The sequence below is a fragment of the Neovison vison genome, chromosome 1 (assembly GCF_020171115.1).
Source record: "Neovison vison isolate M4711 chromosome 1, ASM_NN_V1, whole genome shotgun sequence".
Taxonomy (NCBI): Eukaryota; Metazoa; Chordata; class Mammalia; order Carnivora; family Mustelidae; genus Neogale; species Neogale vison.
This window is the reverse complement of record NC_058091.1, coordinates 252,250,370-252,274,488: the sequence shown is the minus strand read 5'-3', so window position 1 is coordinate 252,274,488 and position 24,119 is coordinate 252,250,370. Positions and strand designations below refer to the sequence as shown.

Below are 24,119 nucleotides of genomic sequence, written 5' to 3'. Positions count from 1 at the left end.
AATTTTAGCTCATCTTAAAAATAAACTCATTACATGTTAACATAAATTTTTGCAAATCTCTTAAATGTCTAGCTTAATAGAGAAAAAAATCTGGATTTTCATCTGCGTTACCTTTAATCTGTTTTGATACATCACTTTAGTTGAAGTATGTGAAGAAAATCCAGTTTCACCCAATTATAGTTGAAAATGAGGAAAATACTTCAATAACCTTTCCATATAACCATGGTTGTTCTCTGATACATGGCAGTTTCTTAAAGTTAGCTGTGATATGGAATTTGAAACCATATGAAGGAACTTTTCACTCTTTTACATTGAAATCTATTGATCTTTCTTGCACTTGTTGTTGTTTAGTTCTTATGAATGATTTTTTTTTTTAAGGGTTATTTATTTATTTTAGAGCGAGAGTGCATATGTGAGCTAGGGTAAGGAGCAGAGGGGGAGGGACAAGAAGACTCCACACTGAGCGTCAACCACTCTTGGAGCTTGATCCCACAACCCTGAGATCATGAACCCAATTGAAATCAACAGTTGGATGCTCAGCTGACTGAGCCACCCAGGTGCCCCATAAATGTCCTTTTTATTTTTATTTATTTATTTATTAAGATTTTTTTTTCTTTTCTTTTCTTTTTAAAATAGTTTACATTTTAAAGATTTTATGTATTTATTTGACAGAGAGACATCACAAGTAGATGGAGAGGCAGGCAGAGAGAGAGAGAGAGAGGGAAGCAGGCTCCCTGCTGAGCAGAGAGCCCGATGCGGGACTCAATCCCAGGACCCTGAGATCATGACCTGAGCCGAAGGCAGTGGTCTAACCCACTGAGCCACCCAGGCGCCCCTATTTTTTAAGATTTTATTTATTTATTTGACAGTCAGAGATCACAAGCAGGCAGAGAAGCAGGCAGAGAGGAGGAAGCAGGCTCCCTGCTGAGCAGAGAGCCCGATATGGGGCTCCATCCCAGGACCCTGAGATCATGACCTGAGCTCAAGGCAGAGGCTTTAACCCATTGAGCCACCCAGGCGCCCCTATAATTTCATGTGTTAATAGCACCACCATACTCCTCAGAAAAGCTTTTAAAAGGCATTAGGAAATCACCAAGTTTACAATGGCAAATACAAGTTTTCTAAAATTCTAATTTTTGCCTAGAAGCTCTAATTTATCATTGACAGTAATTGCTTTCAGTTGTGGGTTTTAAATGACAGCTTTATTATTGATACATAATTCACATACCAAACGGTTCACCCATTTAAAATGTGAAATTCAGCAGATTTTAGTATATTCACAAAGTTGTGCAGCCATTACCACCATCAGTTTTAAAACATTTTCCCAAAAATGTTTTAGAATATTGAGACCCTTACCCCCCCACACCAAAAACCCAATACCCTTTAGCTATTACCCACCTACTTCTATCCCTCCCTGTTCCTAAGCAACTACTAACCTACTTTCTGTTTATAGATTTTCCTTTTCTGGACTTCCATATGAGTGGAATTGTATATGGTCTTTTGTGACTGGCTTCTTTCACTCAATATTTTCAAGGTTCATCCATGTTAGCATATATCAGCACTGCATTCCTTTTTTTGTGTTGTGGTAAAATAAACATAACATAAAAGCTTACCATTTTAACCATTTTTAAGTTTTCAATTTTGTTGCATTAAGTACAATTACATTGTTGTGATAGTGGTAATACTGTCCATCTTCAGAACTTTTTCATAGTCCCCCACTGAAACTCTGTACCTATTAAATTTGAACAATTATTTTCCATTATCTTCTTCCCCTGCCTCTGGTAACCATAATTGCATTTTTTGTCTCTATAGAATTTGGCTATTCTAAATACCTCTTATAAGTGGCATCAGACAGTATTTGTCCATTTATGTCTGGCTTACTTCACTTAGCATGTTGTTTTCAAGATTTATGTATGTCATAATATGTATCAATACTTCATTCCTTTTTATTGTCAAATCACATTCCCTTGTATGAATATACCACAGTTGATAAATGTTTGGGTGTTTCCACTTTTTCCATTATCGGTAATGTTGCAGTGAACAGTAGTGTACAAGTTTTTGTGGAGATGATTTCATTTCTCTTGGATGTACATCTAGGAGTGGAGTTGCTGAGTCTTGTGGCAACTCTGTGTTTAACCTTTTGAAGAACTGCCAGACTTTTCCAAAGAGGCTACACTATTTTACATTCCCAGCAGTAGTGTATGAAGGTTCCGATTTCTCCATATCCTTACTAACATTTGTTCATATCTTTTATATTATAGTCTTCTTGTGGATGTGAAATATTTTCTTGTGATATTGGTTTGCGTTTTTCTGATGGCTAATTATATAGAACATTTTTATGTGCTTGTTGGTTATTTATATATCAGTGGAGAAATGTCTATTTAAGTCTTTTGTCCACTTTTAAATTGGGTTATTATGTTTTTGATGATGAGTTCTAAGGGTTTTTAATGTTTTCTTGATACCACACTCTTAAAAATATATGTAAATCTTTTCTTTGATTCTGTGGGTTGTCTTTTGATTCTGTTGGTAGTGTCCCTTTGATGCACAGAAGTTTTCAGTTTTTTTTGGTTTTTTTTTGTTTTTTTTTTAAAGATTTTATTTATTTATTTGACAGAGAGAAATCACAAGTAGGCAGAGAGGCAGGCAGAGAGAGAGGAGAAAGCAGGTTCCCTGCGGAGCAGAGAGCCTGACACGGGGCTCGATCCCAGGACCCTGGGATCATGACCTGAGCCGAAGGCAGAGGCTTTAACCCACTGAGCCACCCAGGCGCCCCAGAAGTTTTCAGTTTTGATGAAAGTCCAGTTTATCTAATTTTTTTCTTTTTGTTGTTTGTGCTTTTAGTGTCATATCTAAGGAACAGTTGCCTAATACAAGGTCATGAAGATTTTAATTTTTCTTTTACAAGTTGTATAATTTCAGCTCTTTAGGTCTTTGATGTATTTTGAGTTAATTTTTGCATATAATGTGATTTAGGAGTTCAAGTTCATTCTTTTGCATGTCAGTAAGTTGTCCCAGCATCATTTGTTGAAGACTGCTCTTTCCGGGGCGCCTGGGTGGCTCAGTGGGTTAAGCCGCTGCCTTCGGCTCAGGTCGTGATCTCGGGGTCCTGGGATCGAGTCCCGCATCGGGCTCTCTGCTCAGCGGGGGGCCTGCTTCCCTCTCTCTCTCTCTGCCTGCCTCTCCACCTACTTGTGATTTCTCTCTGTCAAATGAATAGATAAAATCTTTAAAAAAAAAAAAAAGACTGCTCTTTCCACATCAAGTTATGCCTTAATACTCAAAAATATGAAAACTTAGAGAACTACCTGATGTTAGCCACCTCACAAAGTTTAAAGCCAACTATCATGGTTAGCACACACAAGTTCATAAAAGACCACCTTCACTTCTTCTTCTTCTTCTTTTTAAATGTTTTATTTATTTATTTGACAGAGATCACAAATAGGCAGAGAGGCAGGCAGAGAGAAAGGAACAGAGAGCCCGATGCAGGGTTCGATCCCAGGACCCTGGGACCATGACCCGAGCCGAAGGCAGAGGCTTTAACCCACTGAGCCACCCAGGTGCCCCACCACCTTCGCTTCTGACAGTAACTGCAGGTTTGGGAATTCCCCAAAACTACCCTCAGGTTTGATAATTCACTAGAAGAGTTCTCTAAAAGCTATTATACTTGGGTGACAGTTTATTACATGGAAAGAATACAGACTAAAATCAGCTAAAGGAAAAGACATACAGGACAGAATCTTGACTTCTAAACACAAAGCTTCCATATTCCTCTTTAATGGAATCAAAGATTTATGACATTATGCATGAAGTATTGCCAACCAGGGAAGCTCATCTCAGCTTCTGTGTCCAGAGTTTTCACTGGGGCTTCATTACATGGTCATGATTGAATTGATTGGTTGCCTACTATTGAGCTCAGTCTCCAGATCAACTGATAACTCATTACACAAAGTCCCCACCCTAAAACATATGGTTGGTCTTTCCAGGATGGCCATTTTTGCCCTGAGATCTGGTAACAAAGACACTCCTGTCAGTTAGAGATTATCTCCCAGAATCCAAAACCAAAAACCCAGATCTCTCTTTGGGTAGGGCCAGATTTTTTTACTACAGTGACAAATACTCGTTTTCTGGGGCAGAGTTAAGAAGAGAGTAAAGTTTTGGGGGACACCCAAAAACTGGCTTAGTTGGTTAAACGTCCAACTCTTGGTTTTGGCTCAGATCATGATCTTGGAGTCTTGAGATTGAGTCCTGTATGGGGCTTCACACTCGGTGGGGAGTCTGCTTAAGATTCTCTCCCTCTGCCCCTCCCCCCACTCACACGCACTTGCTGTCTCTCTAATAAATAAATAATCTTTATTAAAAAAAGAGAATAAGGTTTTTTTATTGAATATTCTATCAAGAATTATATTAGGATCTTGAGGCACCTGGGTGGCTCAGTTGGTTAAGCATCTACCTTCGGCTCAGGTCATGGTCCCAGGGTTCTGGGATCGAGCCCTGCATCAGACTGCTTGCTCAGCGGTGAGTCTGCTTCTCCCTCTCCCTCTGCCTGCTACTCCCCCTGCTTGGCTGTCTCACTCACTCTCTTTCTCTCAAATAAATAAAATCTTTTAAAAAGTAAAATCTATAAAAAATTATATTAGGATCTTACATAGACATCCCATTAAATTTTCAAATTAACCCTGAGAATAGTATTCTTTCGTTTTACATGTGAGGAAACTGAGGCTTATAAGCCAATTGACTTCTGAGTGATAGAGCTAAGATTCAGACCAAAGTTTCTCTGTTCCAAAGCCAAGCCCTCCATCAAACACTGCTCATCATGACTGCTCCATTGCATGTCTATAGGGGCACTTTCTACATTGTATTCTCTGTGGATGGCTTTCCTTCCTACAGTGAAGCACCTTGGATCCCAGCCACCCTTAATAACACATACCATTTGGATAAAAGCAATTGTGTTTGCCGCATTAATGGAGCTTCCAGATAAGCTTCTTGGACTCCTGTGAATTCTGGAGCTATCACCACACACTGACTCCCAGCATAGCGCGTTAAATGTCTATAAAGGTATACTCCTCAAGTAATCCTTTTTGAAACACCAAACAGTGGTTGCCTCATCTTTTCTTTTGTGTTGAATTGAGTATCACTGAAATTCTTAATGCTCTTTTTTCCTTCTCAGGCTGCTGTACAGGACCGATTGAATGAGCAAGAAGGTGTACCAAGTGTTTTCAACCCACCTCCATCCCGACCCCTGCAAGTTAATACAGCTGACCACAGGATCTACAGCTATGTTGTCTCAAGACCACAACCAAGGGCAAGTTATTTGTAGCTGGAATTTCCCCCTTATTTTATAAGTCCATTCACTAGGTTGTATTGATCTCTGTATGACAGGAGTAAGGAAATAATCAGAATGGGAGCCTTAGCTAGACCTGACTCTCTGGTTTATTCCTCAATGAATTGATAACTATCCTTTTTCTCCCCCCTTTTGCTAGTTTTTTTTAGGAGTTTTGTGTACCTTGTTTTGAATACACAGTTTTTTTTGTTTTTTTTTTAAAGATTTTATTTATTTATTTGAGAGAGACAGTGAGAGAGAGCATGAGCGAGGAGAAGGTCAGAGAGCGAAGCAGACTCCCCTTGGAGCTGGGAGCCTGATGTGGGACTCGATCCCGGGACTCCAGGATCACGCCCTGAGCCGAAGGCAGTCGTCCAACCAACCGCGCCACCCAGGCGTCCCTTGAATACACAGTTTTATTTACATGTCTAAAAATGTTTGCTACATATTAAATAGATCTTCCACTTTTTTCCCCAAGATTTTTTTTCTTTTTAAAGATTTTATTTATTTGACACAGAGAGATCACAAGTAAGCAGAGAGGCAGGCAGAGAAAGAGGCAGAAGGAGGCTCCCTGCTGAGCAGAGAGTCCGATGTGGGGCTCGATCCCAGGACCCTGAGATCATGACCTGAGCCAAAGGCAGAGGCTTTAACCCACTGAGCCACCCAGGTGCCCCAAGATTTTTTTTTTTTTTAACATTTTATTTATTTATAAATAAATAAGAGATCACAAGATCACAAGTAGGCAGAGAGAGAGGAGGAAGCAGGCTCTCCACGGAGCAGAGAGCCCGATGCGGGGCTCGATCCCAGGACCCCGGGATCATCACCTGAGCTGAAGGCAGAGGCTTTAACCCACTGAGCCACCCAGATGCCCCAAGATTTTATTTTTTTACATAATCTCTACACCCAGTGTGGGGCTCAGACTCACAATCATGAGATCAAGAGTACATGTTCTGCCACTTGAGCCAGGCACCCCTAGGTCTTTCACTTTCACTTTTAAGTTAGATTACTTCATTTTACTTAATTTTAAGCTACTTCTGGGGAAGTACTTGGAATCTTTGTGGAGTCTTTGGTCATATGTTTGAAATTTGTCTTGAACAGCTAGTAGCAGGGAGGTGATGGTGGTTCCTTTAAATTCAGCAGGCATTTAAGGGTGCTCTGTTGTACCTGGTATTTTGCTGTTGGTGATCCAGATAAGAATAAAGAGCCAGTTCTCCCCCTTCAAATTGCTCTTTTAGTCTAATTAGGAAAGTTAGATAATGTATACTAATAAATGAACTCCAGAGGACTTTTTTTTTTTTTAAGATTTTTTATTTATTTGATACATAGAGAAGACAAGGAGGGGTTGCCAGAGGCAGAAGGAGAAGGAGAAGCAAGCTTTCTGATCAGCAAGGAGCCCAGTGTGGGTCTTGATCCCAGGACCCCAGGATGGTGACCTGAGCCAGACACAGATGCTTACCAACTGAATCATCCAGGCTTAAAATTCCAAGAAAGCACTCTCTTTAACTTTCCAGCAGTTAGAATATACTCCATTATCATACTTTTGTTTATGGAGTACTTGACAATGTTTTAAAAACAGTGTTTCTAACTAGTTGTTATAGGGTATTCTGAAGTAGAAGGAAACAGATTCCTAGAGCAATTATATGACTCTAGAAATTCTGTATATGCCTGATATTTCCTCAGTTTGCTTTGGGCTTGATTTAGTGTTTGGGACCCTAACATCAGCCATGGGGCTTCAGAGCCCCCTGGCCATAGACACAGGGAAGGTATCACAGTAACATGTTGTGACATAGAAGAAATGCTTTGTAAACTATGGAGCCCCTTATATATTCTAGTTGTTAATAATAGCAGTAGTAATTAGCATTGCTAAAATAATAGTGATTATTATTTTATTATTTATTTATTTTTTATTTTCTTTTATTTTAATATTTATTAATATTAATATTGGCAGCCATTTGGGATTTATAATTGTGGTTAATATAATTATCTGTCATTTATATACAAATTTATAATCAAATGTCCCAAGGTGGTTATCTTTCTTGTTACTTCTGTATACCATATTTTAATGTGTAATGTGAAATCTGAAAAGGAAATGTGTAAATCTGAAAAGGAAAGAATGAATATTTACAATGTTGGGAGGCATACTTGTAATTAAATTTGACTACTAGTATAAGTAACTGCAGAAAGTGTTGAAGCAGATTTAATACAATAATTATGTGATAAGGGAAAATATGATAGTATCAGATGAAATGAGATGAAAGGCAGTAGGTCTTTAGGAAGGATAGGAAAGAAAAGGGTGGCCAGGGAAGAGGGAACCATATTGTAGAGGGAGGAATCATATGAAAGAACAAAAGGAGAGTGAAAATCTGAACTAGTCATTTTTGCAGGGTATTAGGGATTGAGAGAATGGTGTCTAACTTTGTTTTTGGAATTTCAGGGGCTGCTTGGATGGGGTTATTACTTGATAATGCTTCCATTCCGGTTTACCTATTACACAATACTTGATATATTTAGGTATGTACCTTTGTATTTATGTGTCAGTAGCAATAGGGCAGACTTTGGAGCTGAAACATAGACCAAAATAATAAGGTTTCTGCTGTCGGTTTTGACTTGCCAGTTTGTCATCACATTGAATAGTCTTCCTGAACAATCTTTTAACGTAGTATGACAAGATTTTAAATTGGTCAAACATAACAAATGTTGTGAAATGGAACTGTTTTAAATTGATCCTGTAAAGTAATCTTGCCTGTTGTTCTGAAGGTCAGTCTACCTACATTTATCATTATCCTCCTTCTGCCCACCTTGTTTGTCACCTCTACATTCCCTAGTTAATCTTCACACCCTTTTCTTTCTAACCACCATTATCTCATACACTCCTTATAACTTTTACCCTAAACCATCTAACTTCATCTGACTACTCCTAATCCCAACAAACTGTCTTGCTCTGAGATTACCTGTATTTCTCCCTCCCACAACAGTTTTACCTCTCAGACACTGCTGTACATTCTCCTTTGTACTGGCAACCCATAGGTTGCTGACACTGGCATCCTTCCTTATATCTACCCTCTTGATTTATACTTTCACTTTTCTTCTTGCCTCCTTCATGTACCATTCAGAGAGCTCAGTACTGGAAGACAAAGAGGGGACTGGGCTAGAAAATGTCAAAGGGGACCAAGTTTCTGGCATACTGGTCTTGGGGCATCTGGTCTAGAGCTGAGTAGTAAATGAACCCATACTTGGGCATTATGGGGAACTAACATGTTGTATGGGCATCCAGGCCAACAGATGGAGCTAGAATATGTGGTCTGGGCCTTGTATACAGGGCAACCTATATTCCCCCACCATATATGGAAAAACTTTGCCTTGCTCTAGAGAGCAAAGGCTTTGAAGGTGAGGACCCAGCCGTGTAAAAATGCAAGGATCAGGTAATACCTTTTACCTTGACTACTTGGTTGTTTTAGGAGTTGCCTGCTTAATGACTTCTTAGCTTTAGCAAAGTTCTTATTGGTTACCAGTTAATCAGTTGGTACTTTTTCCATCCTGTTTAATTTTAAAATGGGCACATATAAACTGTTAAAATCATAACAAAGACTGAATTTGAGATCTTTAAAAAAAAAAAAAAAGCTGATTGTCCTGAATTATGTAAGCCATGGGAATGTATTGTAATTAGAAAGAAAAGTTACAGCCTTTATCCATTTGTTCATCAAAATTTGAAAACTTAAGAGAATAATAAAATAGTCTTAAATCCTTAATTTCTAAGAAAGTTACCAAAATATCAATTTTCTAAATGATTTCTAACCACTCCCCCACATATACAACTTCTTACATTTGTTTTTAATTTCCTCTGCAATGTTTGTGTCAGTGAATTTGATTTGATTACTTAGGAGAATTTGTAAGTGAAATTGTATACACATGGGGAATTTGAGAGGCTAAGGAATTGGCTCAGTATTTGAAAAGGAAAGTGTCATAGTTTAGTCAACTTTTCTGTGCTGAAAATGCCTCAAGTACGTGAGTATTGTGTGCTTTCCTTGGAAAAACAGTATGCATGGCATGTCTGACTAATTTTAATGCAACTTTATCATCCAGACAACTTATTTCATGTTATGTAGCACATTGACTTGTCAAAACTCTGTCCATTGCCTTCTGTGGAAAGCCAAAGGATAAATAAGTTGTGCTATACAAATAGAAGATAGGCTTTTAAGAAACAGATGTGTGGTATCATCTTTAACTTGACAAAGCTGCCAGGTCTCCAAATCTACCAGTGTACTCTAGGTCAGTTTTAAAACTTCCTTCATGGATGCCATTAACCGCCAGTCATTTAGCAGAATTTTACTTGCCTCCTTGAAAAGCAAGTAAATCATGACCACAAGTTCGGGTTTGAAGCCTGTCCATAATTTGAATAACTTGGGAGTATGCTCTGGAAATTCAAAATCCCAGGACAATAGAAAGGAGAGGGAGAGGCAAGTAGGACAACCAAAAAGAGACAGAGCTCTATTCTAGAGCAATGCTATCCAATAGAATTTTCTATGATAATGGAAACATTCTGTATCTTCGCTGTCCAGTGTGGAAGCCACTAACCTCATGTGACTATTGAGTACTTAATGTGGTGAGAGCAACTGAGGAACTGAATTTCATTTTGTATTTTATTTAGTTAATTTAAACTTAGCCCCATGTGTCTAGTGGCTGCCTTATTAGACAGTGCCATTCTAGGGAGTCTGGGGGCACAGTCTGACCTATGATCTTTTTGGACTGTGTCTTCCTTTCACAATTTTTCTAGTCCTGAATTTTTCTGCAAAAAAACACTCAGGATTTGTTTAAGCCATTGTTGGAATTTATAATCCTAGTAGTTTACATTTGTCTTGAAGGGGCAATGGAAAAACACTTGGCTACTTTGCAGCTTTTGAGCCAGATTCTACTCTCAGATTTGATGGTCCATTCATAGACCATTCACCTCCTTTTGCTGCCTCGCCTCTGGCTCTGTTGTAGGAATCTTTACGAACTGGCCCACTCCATATGCACTACAATAAGCCGATTCATGTGATATTTATTCCTTCCTCCCCAGGTTTGCTCTTCGTTTTATACGGCCTGACCCTCGCAGCCGGGTCACTGACCCCGTTGGGGACATTGTTTCATTTATGCACTCTTTTGAAGAGAAATATGGGAGGGCACACCCTGTCTTCTACCAGGGAACGTACAGCCAGGTCAGTGCCACAAACCATATAGATGCCAATTTATTGATATGGTTCTATCCACAAAGGAAAGCATAGCCCAGCACTGATCATGTCATTCTTTTACTCAGGATCCTTAAATACCTCTTCACTGCTTACAGAAAAAGAAAGCCAGCCCTACTTAATCTAATCCCAACCCTCTTTTGAGGTTTTTCCTATATAACTTGTTTCTCCATACCCTAGGTTCCAGCTAAACCATTTCCTGAACATACTCTACTTTTTTCACCTCTGTGCCTTTGCTTTTGCTTTTCCCTCTACCTGGAATGCCTTCCTCCCATTTTTGCTAAATAGAACCTTGCCCATCCTTCAACTAGGTCATATCACTCCCTTCCCTATACCCTTTCTGATTGATGTGCCCTACCTGGCCTAGCTTGCAATCTAAAATAGTAGTCTTTCCTTTTGTGCTTTCATAGCTTTTTTTTTTTTGAAAACTTACAGCAGTTTCACATTCTTCCTTATATTATGGTTGATTATGTTCATGTTTTATCTCCTGTATCAGACAGTAATCCCCTTGAAGGCAAAGTCCAAGTTATCTTTGATCCCTCACAGAATTGAATAAGGGCATAGACCATAGACTCAAGGCAGCACATCTTATTCAACCCAAGCCACACAGGCCTTTGAACTGTTAACTCTCGGGGTGAAAATTAAGAGTTTTGTGGGTGTTAGGCATATCTCTAGTTTGCCAGAGAAAAATGTAGAAATAACACTGTGAACATAGTCCAAAGGATGGTTTTGTTTCAGGTTTTTGTATTCCTTAATCTATCTGGTAAAAAAGAAAAATGCTTACTCTTGCTTCCTGCTTTGATTCTCCCATATCAGCCTTTTCTCATAGTTGGTCTCAGTGGCTCTGCTGCCACCTTACTCAATAAGCATTAAGCTCCCACTGTATGCTGGATGGTGTGCTCAATGCTAGAGATGCAGATGTGAATGAGATGGTTACCTTTCATGTACCCTCCTTGCCATGATCCTGAGAGTAGACTGCCATTGGTCATTCAGGAAATCTTAATTGAATTGTAATGTGTAAGGATTTTGGAAATGCAAAAGTATACATAGGAATCTTGGACACTGGCTTTGTCTTGAAAGATCTTTTAAACCCTTTGCTCTTTGGAATGCATTTGGGTCCCCCAGTCTTTCATCCCTGGGGTCAGGCTCATGTTTGCAGTATTTTTTTATAGACAAAGATGGTGTAGCTAGCTCTAAAGAGACAAAATTCTCACCTCCCTTTCACCCGGTCAGATTCTCCTGTTTTTATCTTCCTTTAGACTTGGGAACAGCTGACTTTTCTGTGATTTGTTGGGGACCTTTCTTTGTCAGCCTGTCTACTCTCATGTGCCTGATACAGTTTAAATCCTAACAACACTAAAACCTTTTCATTAAAGCTTATTAGTGTGAACTTTTTATAGGGAGAAAAATGCCAGGGATATGAAGGTAGGAGCCCAGAATCTGATTTCTTGTTCACTTTATTCCTCATTTCTCCTTTTGTTCCTTTAGCCTAATTAAAAGCTCAAGGCACAGTCATCGTAATAATTAGTGATCTTCTGTTTTCCACAGGCACTTAATGATGCCAAACGGGAGCTTCGCTTCCTTTTGGTTTATCTTCATGGAGATGATCACCAGGACTCTGATGAGTTCTGTCGGTAAGTAGATTAATCATTTGTTCAGTTATTTAATTTTTTTGATCTGCTGATATTCTGTAGTAATCAAGTTCTGTTCATGTCCTTTTCATCCCTCTCCACAGCAACACACTCTGTGCACCGGAAGTTATTTCCCTGATTAACACTAGGATGCTGTTCTGGGCGTGTTCCACAAATAAACCTGAGGGCTACAGGGGTGAGTTGTAGTTCTTTTTCCTCATTGAGATTGGTGAAATATCCTTGAAATAAGTGGAAAATGTGCCATTTAGTGCATGATTTTTCCGTGTGAGACACAGTGCTAGGGACTATACATTATCTTATTTAATCCTCTCAGTAGTCCTGAGATGGGGGTTGTATCATCTCCACTTTATGGTTTAGGAAACAGGCTCAGAATTTAAGAGACTGGCCCAAGATCATACAGTTAACAAGCTCAGGTCTTTTAGATTCAGTCCGTTCTTTACAGGTAACCACTGCCAGGACCTGTTTGAGTTTTAAAACACCCAGTTCTGTCCAGTAACTTACTTTTAATCTAAATGGCTTTTTTCAGAGGAGTTTACTCTTGTCATCAGCAATTTTCACAGATCATTGTTTGAGTACCTTGAATGCTGAGAGGGATTCAGAAAGTTCAAATCTTTGCTGACAATAACTCTTCACTGGAGAGAAGTATTGTTAGAACTCAGTATAACATACAAAGGTAACCAGTGAAGAAAAATATAGTTACTTTGCAGCTACTTCTGTTCAGCAACTTGAGTATATACTAGCATACTAGGCACTATGCTAGATCCTAAGAATCTAGATGTTTTGCCTACATCTTAAAATCTGAATCTTTACTCCTAATTGGTTTTTAAGCATCTGATAAGTTTGTACAGTGTGCATTCTGCCATTCAGATATGGCTTTGGGATTGGAGGGTAGTGGATAGAGTGAGACTAAGGATATTTTATATAGAAGCATATAAAATCTCTTCTTTCAAACCATAAGGAAAACAAGTAAAACTCTGTTATGGTAAAACCTTGGTTATTTGGAAAACCAACTTTCTAAAACTCCTTTAAAACAGAAAAACTAGCTCTTTTGTTTGAGGGTGATGTGGGGGAGACTTTAAAAGGGGGATAAGGAAGGGACTGAATACGAGGAAGAAAAGGCAGAAGACAGTGGTGGAGCTCATCACCAGTGATACAAGGCTGAGATTTGCAGCCTTATTTCCTTTAGGCTTGACACCCGACATAGGGAAAAAATCATGCTTAGTCAGATTTTTTTTATAGATTCTTCCTTATCAAAAAGATATTGTCCTTGACCCCTGCAGTCTCCATAGCATCATTATGACAGCCACCTTCCATCAGAAAAGCCTGTTCCATTCTGATCAAATTACCTGGGAATAGAGACACAAAAATTAAAAAAAACAGCAAAGATTAAGAAACTAGAACGAAAAAAAAGGTACTTAGAGAATAAGTGAGACCTCCTTTCTTTCCCAAGTGGGATTAAAACCTTTCTCTCTTGCTCATTGCGAAAAGTCTAAGAGCTGATCTGATTCATCCCTAGGGCTGCACTTCACCTGTTGGCTCTTCTTTCTGTCAGTCTCACAGGCTTTACGAGAGAACACCTACCCATTCCTGGCCATGATTATGCTGAAGGATCGGAGAATGACTGTGGTGGGACGGCTAGAAGGCCTCATTCAACCCGATGACCTCATTAACCAGCTTACATTTATCATGGATGCAAACCAGACTTACCTGGTGTCAGAACGCCTTGAAAGGTACAGGACAGTTCCTTTCTGGAACAGAGAGACCAGCTACAGATTTGAGTGGCTGACCCAGGGCTTCACAGATCCTGACTTACTCTGTGTCTTGGGCAATTTTGAAAACCTTATGCATTTAGTGTTAAAATATTTATGTACGTTGACTGAATTAATTCTCTCTTCAGGTCATCTGTTCTTGGAGATGTGAATCAAAATAAAGACAAGGCTTTGTGCTCAAGAATGTATATGTCATGTCATTTAGAATACTTAAACCATGATCTAAGGAGCTTAAATGTAAAAAATGTGGAATCGTTAGAACTCTTCCCCTATTACATTAAGTGGTATACATTAATTGTAGAAAATGTTGAAAACACAGAAAAGCACAAAAAAGAAACTTAAAATCATCCATAGTCCTACTATAACTTTTGATATTCTGGTGTACTTTATTTTATAGATACACAATATCTTTTATTCACTCACTCCTACGTATACATACACACCTTTTTTTTTTTTGGAGAGAAAATTGGAAGTACACCAGAATGTTCAGTATTTTCTCTTTGGTTAGTAGGATTCTGAACAAGATATTTTTCCATTTTCCAAATCTTCTAAAAGGCATGTATGTGGTTTTTAGTTTTATGAAAGCAATATGTACAAAAATCTAGTAACCCAAAAGGGTATTTAAATGTAAAACGTGATCTTGATGATCACTTTTTGGCAGTAATATTGTTACTTTTGTTACAATTGAGAAAAGGATAGTTCTGTTTGTAAAGTTAAAAGGTAAAGGAGAGGCTTGCCATTTATTTTTCTGCCAGATTAAACTGAGAAAAAAGCTCATTCAAATTCTGCCATGCTTTGCTTTGGAATCCTTCATGGTAGTATGAAATACTCATCTGTCAAGATTGTCAACCTTTTTACCTCCTCAGAAGTTTCAGTATGAGAAAAAAAGAGATTGTTTTTTTCCTTCTCTCCTTTTTGGTCTGGCCACAGGGAAGAACGAAACCAGACCCAAGTGTTGAGACAACAGCAGGATGAGGCCTACCTGGCCTCTCTCAGGGCTGACCAGGAGAAAGAAAGGAAGAAACGGGAGGAGCGGGAACGGAAGCGGCGGAAGGAAGAGGAGGTGCAGCAGCAAAAGTTAGCAGAGGAGAGACGTCGGCGGGTAATGAGCCCATCTTTTCCTCCTTGTGATTCCCAAACTGATCTTAACTGTGAAAGGAAAAAACTTGAAAATGATGGGATTTGTGGTGTTTTAATTCCTTGCCATTTTTTTAAAAAAATAAGTTCTGTGTCCAGTGTGGGACTTGAACTCATGATCAAGAGTTGTATGCCCTACTGACTGAGGCAGCCAGCTGCCCCCTCCTTGCTATTTTTATGTTTACTACAAAAAGTAATTTAAAAATTTTTTTTCAATTTTTTATTAAGAACAAATACATCACTGAGCAAAAGTTCGACAAAACAACTCTGTTCCATGAAAAGCAAGTGTAAATGGGTAACAGGCAGTTGAGAATTCATAGCAATATTTTTTATTTCTTCGCACTAGTCAGTATTAGCTAATTTTGCATTTCATTCATGATTTTTCATCACGTATTGCTACTTGATTATAGCCGGTGTCTTTTAGCCCTTCCCTTTTTTCCTGACAGGTAAATACCATAACATCGTCAATAAATAATACATGTAATGCAGTAGCACTTTGAATTAGGGTGTTTCTGATTCTTGCCAAGAAGTTTTTCTTATGATAGCTGTCATTCATTTTCCTTCTGGCTGCACAGTAAACCTACGTGATGATAGTAGTCCTGTTCCCTGTTGGAACCATAGTCTCAACTTTGTTTTGTGTCTGTACAGAATTTACAAGAGGAAAAGGAAAGGAAGTTGGAGTGCCTGCCCCCGGAGCCTTCCCCTGATGACCCTGAAAGTGTCAAGATCATTTTCAAATTACCCAATGATTCTCGAGTAGAGAGACGATTCCACTTTTCACAGTCTCTAACAGTAAGGACCCCCTAAGTTGTGTGAAGTGTATGTAGGGTCTGGGCTATAGATTTGGAAGCTTTTAAGGACTCTTGAAAGTGTTGTTGGTGTATCTGTTGCTCTGATGAGCAGGAAGGGGTGGGCAGAGAGAGGAGTGCAATGAACCATGAGGTTCCTTCAATTCTAGCTGCCAACTCAAAGGAGCTGCTAAGGTTTTCTTTCATCGTGTTTGAGTTCTGAATCGTTCCTCACCAGGAAGCTCCACAGAAGACTTGGGTATTTAAGGTGGGAGGCTCTTCCATGCCGCTCAGCTCACATTGGCTTCAGAATCCCAGCAGAACCCCTTGCTCTGTCTCCATAGCACACTCTGTCTCCACTGACCTAAAAGCATCAGAATTACACATCCGAATATAAATGCATGTACAGTTTGCATGCAGTTGTCACTCTTTGTTTCTATCCATTTAGCCCATAAGAATCCCCACTTTGGGGGGCTACCTTTTGTATTTGGTATCTAGAACTAAATAGTATTTGTCATTCTATAGGGAAATAGTTAAAAGCAGAGTCTCTTATTAGAGTCCCCCGGAATGATGAGGCTCCTGGGTGGCTCAGTTGGTTAAGCCTCTTGCCTTTGGCTCAGGTCATGACCCTGAGTCCTGGGATCGGGACTCTGTGTTAGGCCTCTTGCTCAGCGGGGAATCTGCTTCTTCCTCTCCCTCTGCCTCTCCCCGACTTGTGCACATTCTCTCTGTCTCTCTCTTAAATAAATAAATCTTTTAGAAACTGGGGATCAAATTTTCATTCTAAGATTAATGGATTCATTTTCTTGATCAGTGGACTTTTTGATTCAAGTTTCTTCATCTGTAAAATGGATATCATAATAGGTACTCTCTGTTAGGATTGTTGTCAGGATTAAGTTCAGACATAAAGTATTCAACATTGCATCTGGCTCATAGTAAGCACTCACATGTTAACTGTTGCTTTTGGTATTTATAACCAAAAGGAAATTTCTGTTTATATTGATAGTGCGTTGTCTTTTTAAATTTACCAACTATAGTAGATTATGCCATTTCCCTGATAAAACTCAAAACAGAGTAAACTGCGTAATAGAAATGAGTATGCACTGCAGTCAGGTGAGGCCAGGTGGCACATTTATTACTTCTCCTGTTTAAGGAAAGAACATTGGACAAGTTGTAGAATCTTTTACAGGGCCTCAGATACCTCATCAATTAAATGGAGATATAATCTGCCTTTTGATAAATGTAAACTGAAGATATCTCAGGCACTGCACTAGGCACTCTAGGGGTTATACAGATAAGTGAGACATGGATCTGGCATTCTTGCAACTTACGGCCAGTAGGGAATGTAAGACTCAGAGTTAATACAAAGTAAAAAGTTGTGAGGCATCCTGGGGAGAGAAAAGTGAGTAGCTTTCTCATTTTATTTATCTCCCATTTATGCATTTATTTCTTTTGAGTGAAATATTCACATTCCTAACTTTGGATTCTTAAATTGGGATAACATGAATGAGCCTCACATAGTATATACCATGTAGTAGGTGGTTACTAAATGTTCATTCCCTTCCCCCTGGTGTTTCCTAACTACGGAGGTTTGCATTGGATTTTAGCTTACAACCATGTTCACTAACAGTTTCACATCATAGTATACCTGAGCTTTATGGAGCTTCTACTCCCTAAACTCTAATTGTGTATGTGAAAAACCTAACAAAAATAGACTCTCTTGAGAGTTAAAGAAGAAAAATCTATTAGAATTGTGGAACAGAATAGGCTTCTGGCCTAAGGGGAACCAGCCCATTTGTTAGCTATTTAATTCTTAAAGACTTTTTTTGTTTGTTTTTAAGATTTTATTTATTCATTTGAGAGAGAGTGTGCAAGTTGGGGGAGGGGGGAGAGGGAGAGAGACAGCAGATTCCCCACTGAGCAGGGAGCCCAATGTGGGGCTCCATCCCAGGATCCTGAGATTATGACCTAAGCCAAAGGCAGCTGCTTAATTAACTAAGCCACCCAGACCTCCCCAGTCCTTTAAGACTCTTAAATAGGTTCTCAGTTTTTAAAAAAACAAACCTCTGACTGAAATACTTGATCATAAGTGGGGACAAAGCTCAGAGAGGGGAAAGAAATGTAAAGTGTAGTGATGCTTTGGGCCTTTAACATCCATGGCGTTTGTACATATAACTGAGTAAAAATTCATAGTTTTTCATGTTCTTGCAGACTTTGTATCATCTTCCTGTGAGATCTCCTCTTTGTAAATAATCCCAAAAAGTTAATGTGCAGTGGAATACTCAATTTGCACAAAGCTCAGCTCTTGATAGTAATAAAATGCTAAGATAAAAAAGAATAAACTGTAGAAAAAAATCTCCAGGTCTCATGAGTGGGCAGAAAAGTGGCAGCTGACTTTCTGTTAAATGAATGCATGTTAGAGAGACTCCAAATCATTTTTCTATCTGTTAGGAAGCAAAAGTGACCTCTGGAGGTGATGTGCATTGTCAGTGGTAAACAGAAGGTGCCAGTTTTATACCAGGGTTGAATATTTTCAACAAGATTAAAAAGGAAACAAAATATTGTTTAAGGTCTGTGTTGGGTTAATACCAGTAGTATTTGTTGCAAGTCTAATTGATGCATTTCAGCATAAGGAAAATAATATTAATGGAAATTGCACAGAGAGACAGGAACTGTAAATGATTGAGGTTGATAGATTAAAGTATATGAATTTATAAAATCATGAATGGATTTAGGGAAGAGGAGCGTGGATTTACTTCTTAAATTCTGGAGTCATATGTAGCCTCTTAAAAGCTCTAAAGAGGTAAATTTAAGACAAATGAAAAAGGAGTGCTTCACACAAAGGGGACTAAACTTACGAGTGGTAGAACAAAAAGAAAATAGATTCCCTCCAAATAGGATAACTTGAGTGTTACGTTCCTGATCTTCGGGACTGACCTGAAAGATTAGCACTGCCCTTCACAGCACATCCTTCCGACTCTTTGGTAGAAGTAGCATGCCGGCTGAAGAGGGCCATAGAGTAGATCCAGTATGCCAGTACTTAATGTGTGGTGTCAAGAGACCGGGAACGGTAAAGGTGGCCTATTCATAGTACCTCACATTTTAAGTGTTAGTAATGGGAGTTTTCTTGATGTCACCTTACTTCTCATTAAGAATTTACCTTTATTCTGTCAGAGCCAGAGCAGGGTGAGAAGGGCATTCTCATAGAAGAGAGGTCTGCATGAAGAATATCAGATCTTGACCAAATTAAGGAGAGTGTCTAGATGTGAGGACTGCCTAGTGCACAGAGTCGGAGCCCGAGTGGCCTCTGGTGTGGTGTGGGGTGTAGGGTGCTAAAGCCAGAACTGGGTAAGGAGGGGGAAATGAACTCATGGTTTTTCTGTGTACATAAATATAAGGAAGTTCAGATATAGATGTATGTATGTACATACACATATTCTCTAGTTTTTCTCCATAGAGAGGGCTTGGGAGCAGCAACACCCCAATAGCAATGAACATACATACCTAGCACCTAGATAACATGGCTTTTAATAGCCGTTGTCCGTTAAGAAGAACCAGGGCTCCTTGGAGAAATGACTGATTCCAGAGCGTGGGCAGGAAAATACAAGACCAGCCCAGAATAGCAAGGAATTATTGAAAAAATGATGGAGACTTGCCACAAAGACACAAAAGCCATCTTGGATGGACTCTTCTAACTCCATCTGGAACATTTGAATATTGAAATAAATACTATAACATTATAACCTACTGAGTAAAATAGGGAATCAGGACTCTATGTTAATATAAATAAATAAGGGGTGCCTGGGTGGGTCAGTGGGTTAAGCCACTGCCTTTGGCTCAGGTCATGATCTCAGGGTCCTGGGATTGAGCCCCACATTGGGCTCTCTGCTCAGCAAGGAGCCTGCTTCCCCCTCTCTCTCTGCCTGCCTTTCTGCCTACTTGTGATCTCTCTCTGTGTCAAATAAATACATAAAATCTTAAAAAATAAATAAGTTAAAAGCTTAAGGAATAGTTGTCTCTGTAGATTCAAAGTACCTCCCCACAAAATCTCTTTAATTACAAAGAAGAAAGGAATGGCTGTGACAGTGGAGAGGCCTAGCAGGCACCACCTTAATAAAGGTATCAAAGTGCACATTATAGGTAGTGGGGCAAATGGGAATTGTGCTCCAGCTGGATAGGGTGGATTTAGTAGAATGCAGCATCATCTCTGTAACACTCCTGCCAAAGAACATACCTGGAATCTAATCATGAGTACATATTAGACAAAAATTGAAAGACATTCTGCGAAATAACTGACCAATAATCTTCAGAAGTGTCAGGGTTATGAAAGTCAATGAAAGACTGAGGGTTTGTTCCAGACTAAAGGAGGAAACTTAGAAGATTTGACACTGAAATGAAACACATAATCCTAAACTAGATGCTTTTGCTAAGAAAGGAAACTAGCAAAACCTGAAAACTTTGATAATAATTAAATATGTATTGTTACAGCACTACTGTGCCAGTTAAATTTCCTGTGTTTTGAGGGCTATATCAAGGTTATGTAGGAGATTGTCCTGTTTATAAGACATAGACAAGGATTTTAGGGGTGATGGGCCATCAGGCTGGCAGCTCATTCTCAACTGGTTAAAAGAAAAAAAAATTTATGTTCTGTACTTCCCACTGTTCTGTAACTCTGATTATTTCTAAGTAAATTTTTAGCTCTATATCAAGTTGTCAAGAAAAAAGCAGATGAATTCCTTCAGAAGTAGGACTAGCATTGGGCAATGTAATCTCTTAAAATTAAGAGCTGCCCTATGTATTTGCTCTGTGAAATTGAAGGACCTCATAATAGAATTCCAGTGTCATGCGATGACTTTATATTCCGAGTCATCCTGGAGAGAGCTGGCAAGGGGATATTTGATTTCATAGTTGTGTTGTCTGTCTGTCTTTCTCTAACTGTCCTTTTTCTGTATGATCTGCAGGTAATCCATGACTTCTTATTTTCCTTGAAAGAAAGCCCGGAAAAGTTTCAGATTGAAGCCAACTTTCCCCGGCGGGTGCTGCCCTGCATCCCTTCAGAGGAGTGGCCCAACCCCCCAACACTGCAGGAGGCCGGACTCAGCCACACAGAAGTTCTCTTTGTTCAGGACCTAACAGATGAATGACATTTTTTCTTCTTCCCCCCTCCTACCCTAATCCCTAAAAGAAATGGAAAACAAAAACAAAAAAAACAAGAGAGAAATTCATATTATTATTATTATTATAATACAATATTTTTTTTAAAAGACTGCTGCATCCTGAGGAAGGATCAGAAACCATGCTGCCTAAAAGAGTCACCACCTGTGTGTGCGTGCGAGGTCAGCAACGAACGTTCCCGCTGGCAAGGCCACCCTTCCCTACTGCCTCTGCACCACGCACCTTCCAACAAAAGGAGACTCTTCACCTCCAACCCAGTCATTGTCCCTACTGGGGAAGGGTGGACATTCCCACTAGTTCTCATTCATTCTTGCTTTTATGGAAAATAAAAGTGAAAAAGACGTCCATCAACCAGCTACTGCAGCATCTCCTGAGGACTTGCTTCTCCCACCACAGGAGAAGAGAGGGAAGAGAAGGCACAGAACAGAGATGTTCTTGAACTTCCCACAATTTATGAATAACTTCTAAATGTTTTCTGTTGCTTTGTAATGACCAAAGGAATGAGGCTGACATAGGCGTATTTTTTCCTCAACTTTATTTGATGAGAGCCAATTCTTAAGCCCATGAGTTCATGCCCTGGGCTCCTTAGCCCACAGAGTGTAATAAAGGTGGCCTGGGCTGGTTTATGCTTATTTCTGCCTTTTTCCCTCTCACATTCCCAGAGAGGTGATTCTTTTTGGTCCAACTCTTGCTGTCCTTTCTTGCCATCTGTGTGCCCCACTGGGGAGTATTAGGAGGAAATCTGGGTTCATTGCCCCACAAAGTCTATACAGATAGACCCATATACATGGCGTGAATTCGGCGTATACTGAGTATACACATGACTGCAGCTTTCCTTTGGAATCTGTACCAAGTGGTTATGGGATCTGAACCAAAGGATAGCGGCTCTTCATTCCTCTTCTGACATGTGCATGCTTTTCCTGCCCAGCCTTGAGCTTTCCTGAATTGCCAAGTTTGGTGCTTTCCCAAAGGACTAGCAGGACCTGTGGCAGAGCCAGAAGGAACCCCATGAGAGTTCCCTGCCTATCTCAGTGGGAGTGTGGTGGTGGTGGTGGTTTAAGGATAGAACTAGAGACCTTGAAGGGAGCCAAGCCAACTCTCAGCCTGTGTAAACTGTTGGAAGGCACATTTAGTTTCTGATGTAGCCATCTGCTAGACGTAGTTTTTAATCCTCTCTCTTGCTGTGTTGAAGTAATAGGGTTTTTTAACCTCTGAATATCTATTCTCTGGTTGAGTTTATGGTAATGGGTGCATGGGTCAGGCCATGTATTAACAGATGCCAGCATGAGCTGGCAAATACTCCAAAGTGTTCTAGAGCTAGACTGGTGCAGGTATGTAACACTGCTACCTACTGAAGTTACTATAGATCTTAGCATGCTGTGAGGCCAGGGGTTCACATCAAGATAAAACATAGATTTCCAGCCTCCAAAGGCCTTCTCTCTTGCTTACCTAAAATCTAAGGGCCACTCTTTTAGGTAGGAGTGATGTGTCTTCTACTCTCTGCAGCCCTCAGGGGTTGGGGTAAACATAAGGAACAGAGTAAGGATCCTCACACAAAGCACCTGGGAAGCCTAGGAAATTCCCAGTAGCCTCAGCACAGGTTTCTAGAACACTGTTTCTAGGGAAATTTAATTCTGTTCCTGACTGCCTATTATTCCATTGTTTCCTGCTTCCTCAAGCCCAGGTGAGTGGGAAATCACTGTCTGACTGTTGTGTTGGCCTTAAAGGAATCTGGAGTGAGTACCAGGATAAAGCGTATTCTCCATCCAACCTTACGTGAATTCTTCCTGCTAACAACCACGCAAAGAGGAATTTTTCCGCTTAACTCAGAGCCTCCTTACCTGTCAATCTTGCGGCTGTTTCCCTGGCAGTACACAGGAGGGGAGGATGTTAAGGGCCTTCGTTAGGTTGGGGTACCAAGTGTCTTGCCCACACCTCTTTGGGAAGTTGTAAAACTTTTTCCTTAATTCAGTCTGCATCTTATTCTACAATGTGCACTTTATGTCTCTTGCCCTTTAAAAACTTGTTCATTGAAGGTCAGATGCCAGAATATTAAGAAAAAGTCTATGTCGGTACAGTTCTTGGAATGGCCTGCCCATTACTTCAGGTTTCAGGAGGTTTTATCTGGAGCACATGTTCCTTCCTAGTCCATGTTGAAACAGGCCTGCTTTGCTCAGACCTCTTTCCTGTCTCCTTGCTGACCCTAGGGCTGCTGCCTAGGTGCCATCTCCCTCCTCCGTGAAGAATGCACGTTTTGTCACTTAAAGCCAGTACAATCTGTATGTTACTCCCAAGGACCTCTGGGAACTCAATGGGACCTGTGAGGGAGAAAATAACTGAGAAGTACCTGCAAGGATTTGCTCATTTCCAGATCACCTCTGGGTTATTTCAGCTGTTTATCAAACAGCAAGTCATCAACCTAACAAAAACACTTGTTTCAAGTTGTGTTCTGCAGTCCCAAAACTGAAGTAGTAGATTCAGCTGATAAACCATGGGAAATGACCAAGACACCTGTTGGAGTCAGTTGAATTTCTGCAGCCTCAGTGGGGCCTTTCTGGTCTTTTCTTCCACTTCTACAGAATTTCCTGCAGCAAATACTTCTTTGTCCTTGCTTTCCTCCACTATGAGTTTGGATAAAAAATGAGCAGAGGATAATACTTGTCTCTTTAAAAAAAAAAAAAAAAAAGGAACCTAGAATCTTCAACTGAGCAGTCATTATGAAAATTGCTAATGGTGCCAAGGCCAAGGAAAGAGTTTCAGAAAATGACTGTGGGAAGAAGTGATAACCCCCAGAATGCAAAATCAGGGGAGTATTATCTGGTGCTTGAACAAGGAGCTCCACTTTACAACTGGTTTTTTTTTTTAGGACTTGTGAGGAATGCAGCAACAGGAAATCCATCCACAAAGGATGCAGTGCCCTAACTTGTACTGCACCTGAATAGTTATGTGATAATTTACTGAAGAAATCTAGTGTACTTTAAATTTTTTTCATAAAAGTTTACATTGTATTGTAGGTTAACATTAAATGTTTTATAACAAAAATCTCCAAA

At 39.7% G+C, this 24,119-nt stretch overlaps 1 protein-coding gene across 3 annotated transcripts in view; it reads left to right on the top strand.

Annotated features, from left to right (window-relative positions):
- Positions 1-24,119, top strand: part of FAF2 (Fas associated factor family member 2) — a 67,364-nt gene extending 43,245 nt beyond the window's left edge. For all 3 annotated transcript variants that reach the window (XM_044229100.1, XM_044229091.1, XM_044229108.1), the window contains 9 exons: positions 5,168-5,302; positions 7,755-7,831; positions 10,380-10,518; positions 12,097-12,182; positions 12,284-12,375; positions 13,753-13,930; positions 14,900-15,071; positions 15,755-15,898; positions 20,856-24,119. In XM_044229100.1, coding sequence (XP_044085035.1) covers positions 5,168-5,302; positions 7,755-7,831; positions 10,380-10,518; positions 12,097-12,182; positions 12,284-12,375; positions 13,753-13,930; positions 14,900-15,071; positions 15,755-15,898; positions 20,856-21,038 — 1,206 coding nt within the window. In that variant the 3' untranslated portion in view covers positions 21,039-24,119. The remainder of the gene's footprint in view (positions 1-5,167; positions 5,303-7,754; positions 7,832-10,379; positions 10,519-12,096; positions 12,183-12,283; positions 12,376-13,752; positions 13,931-14,899; positions 15,072-15,754; positions 15,899-20,855) is intronic.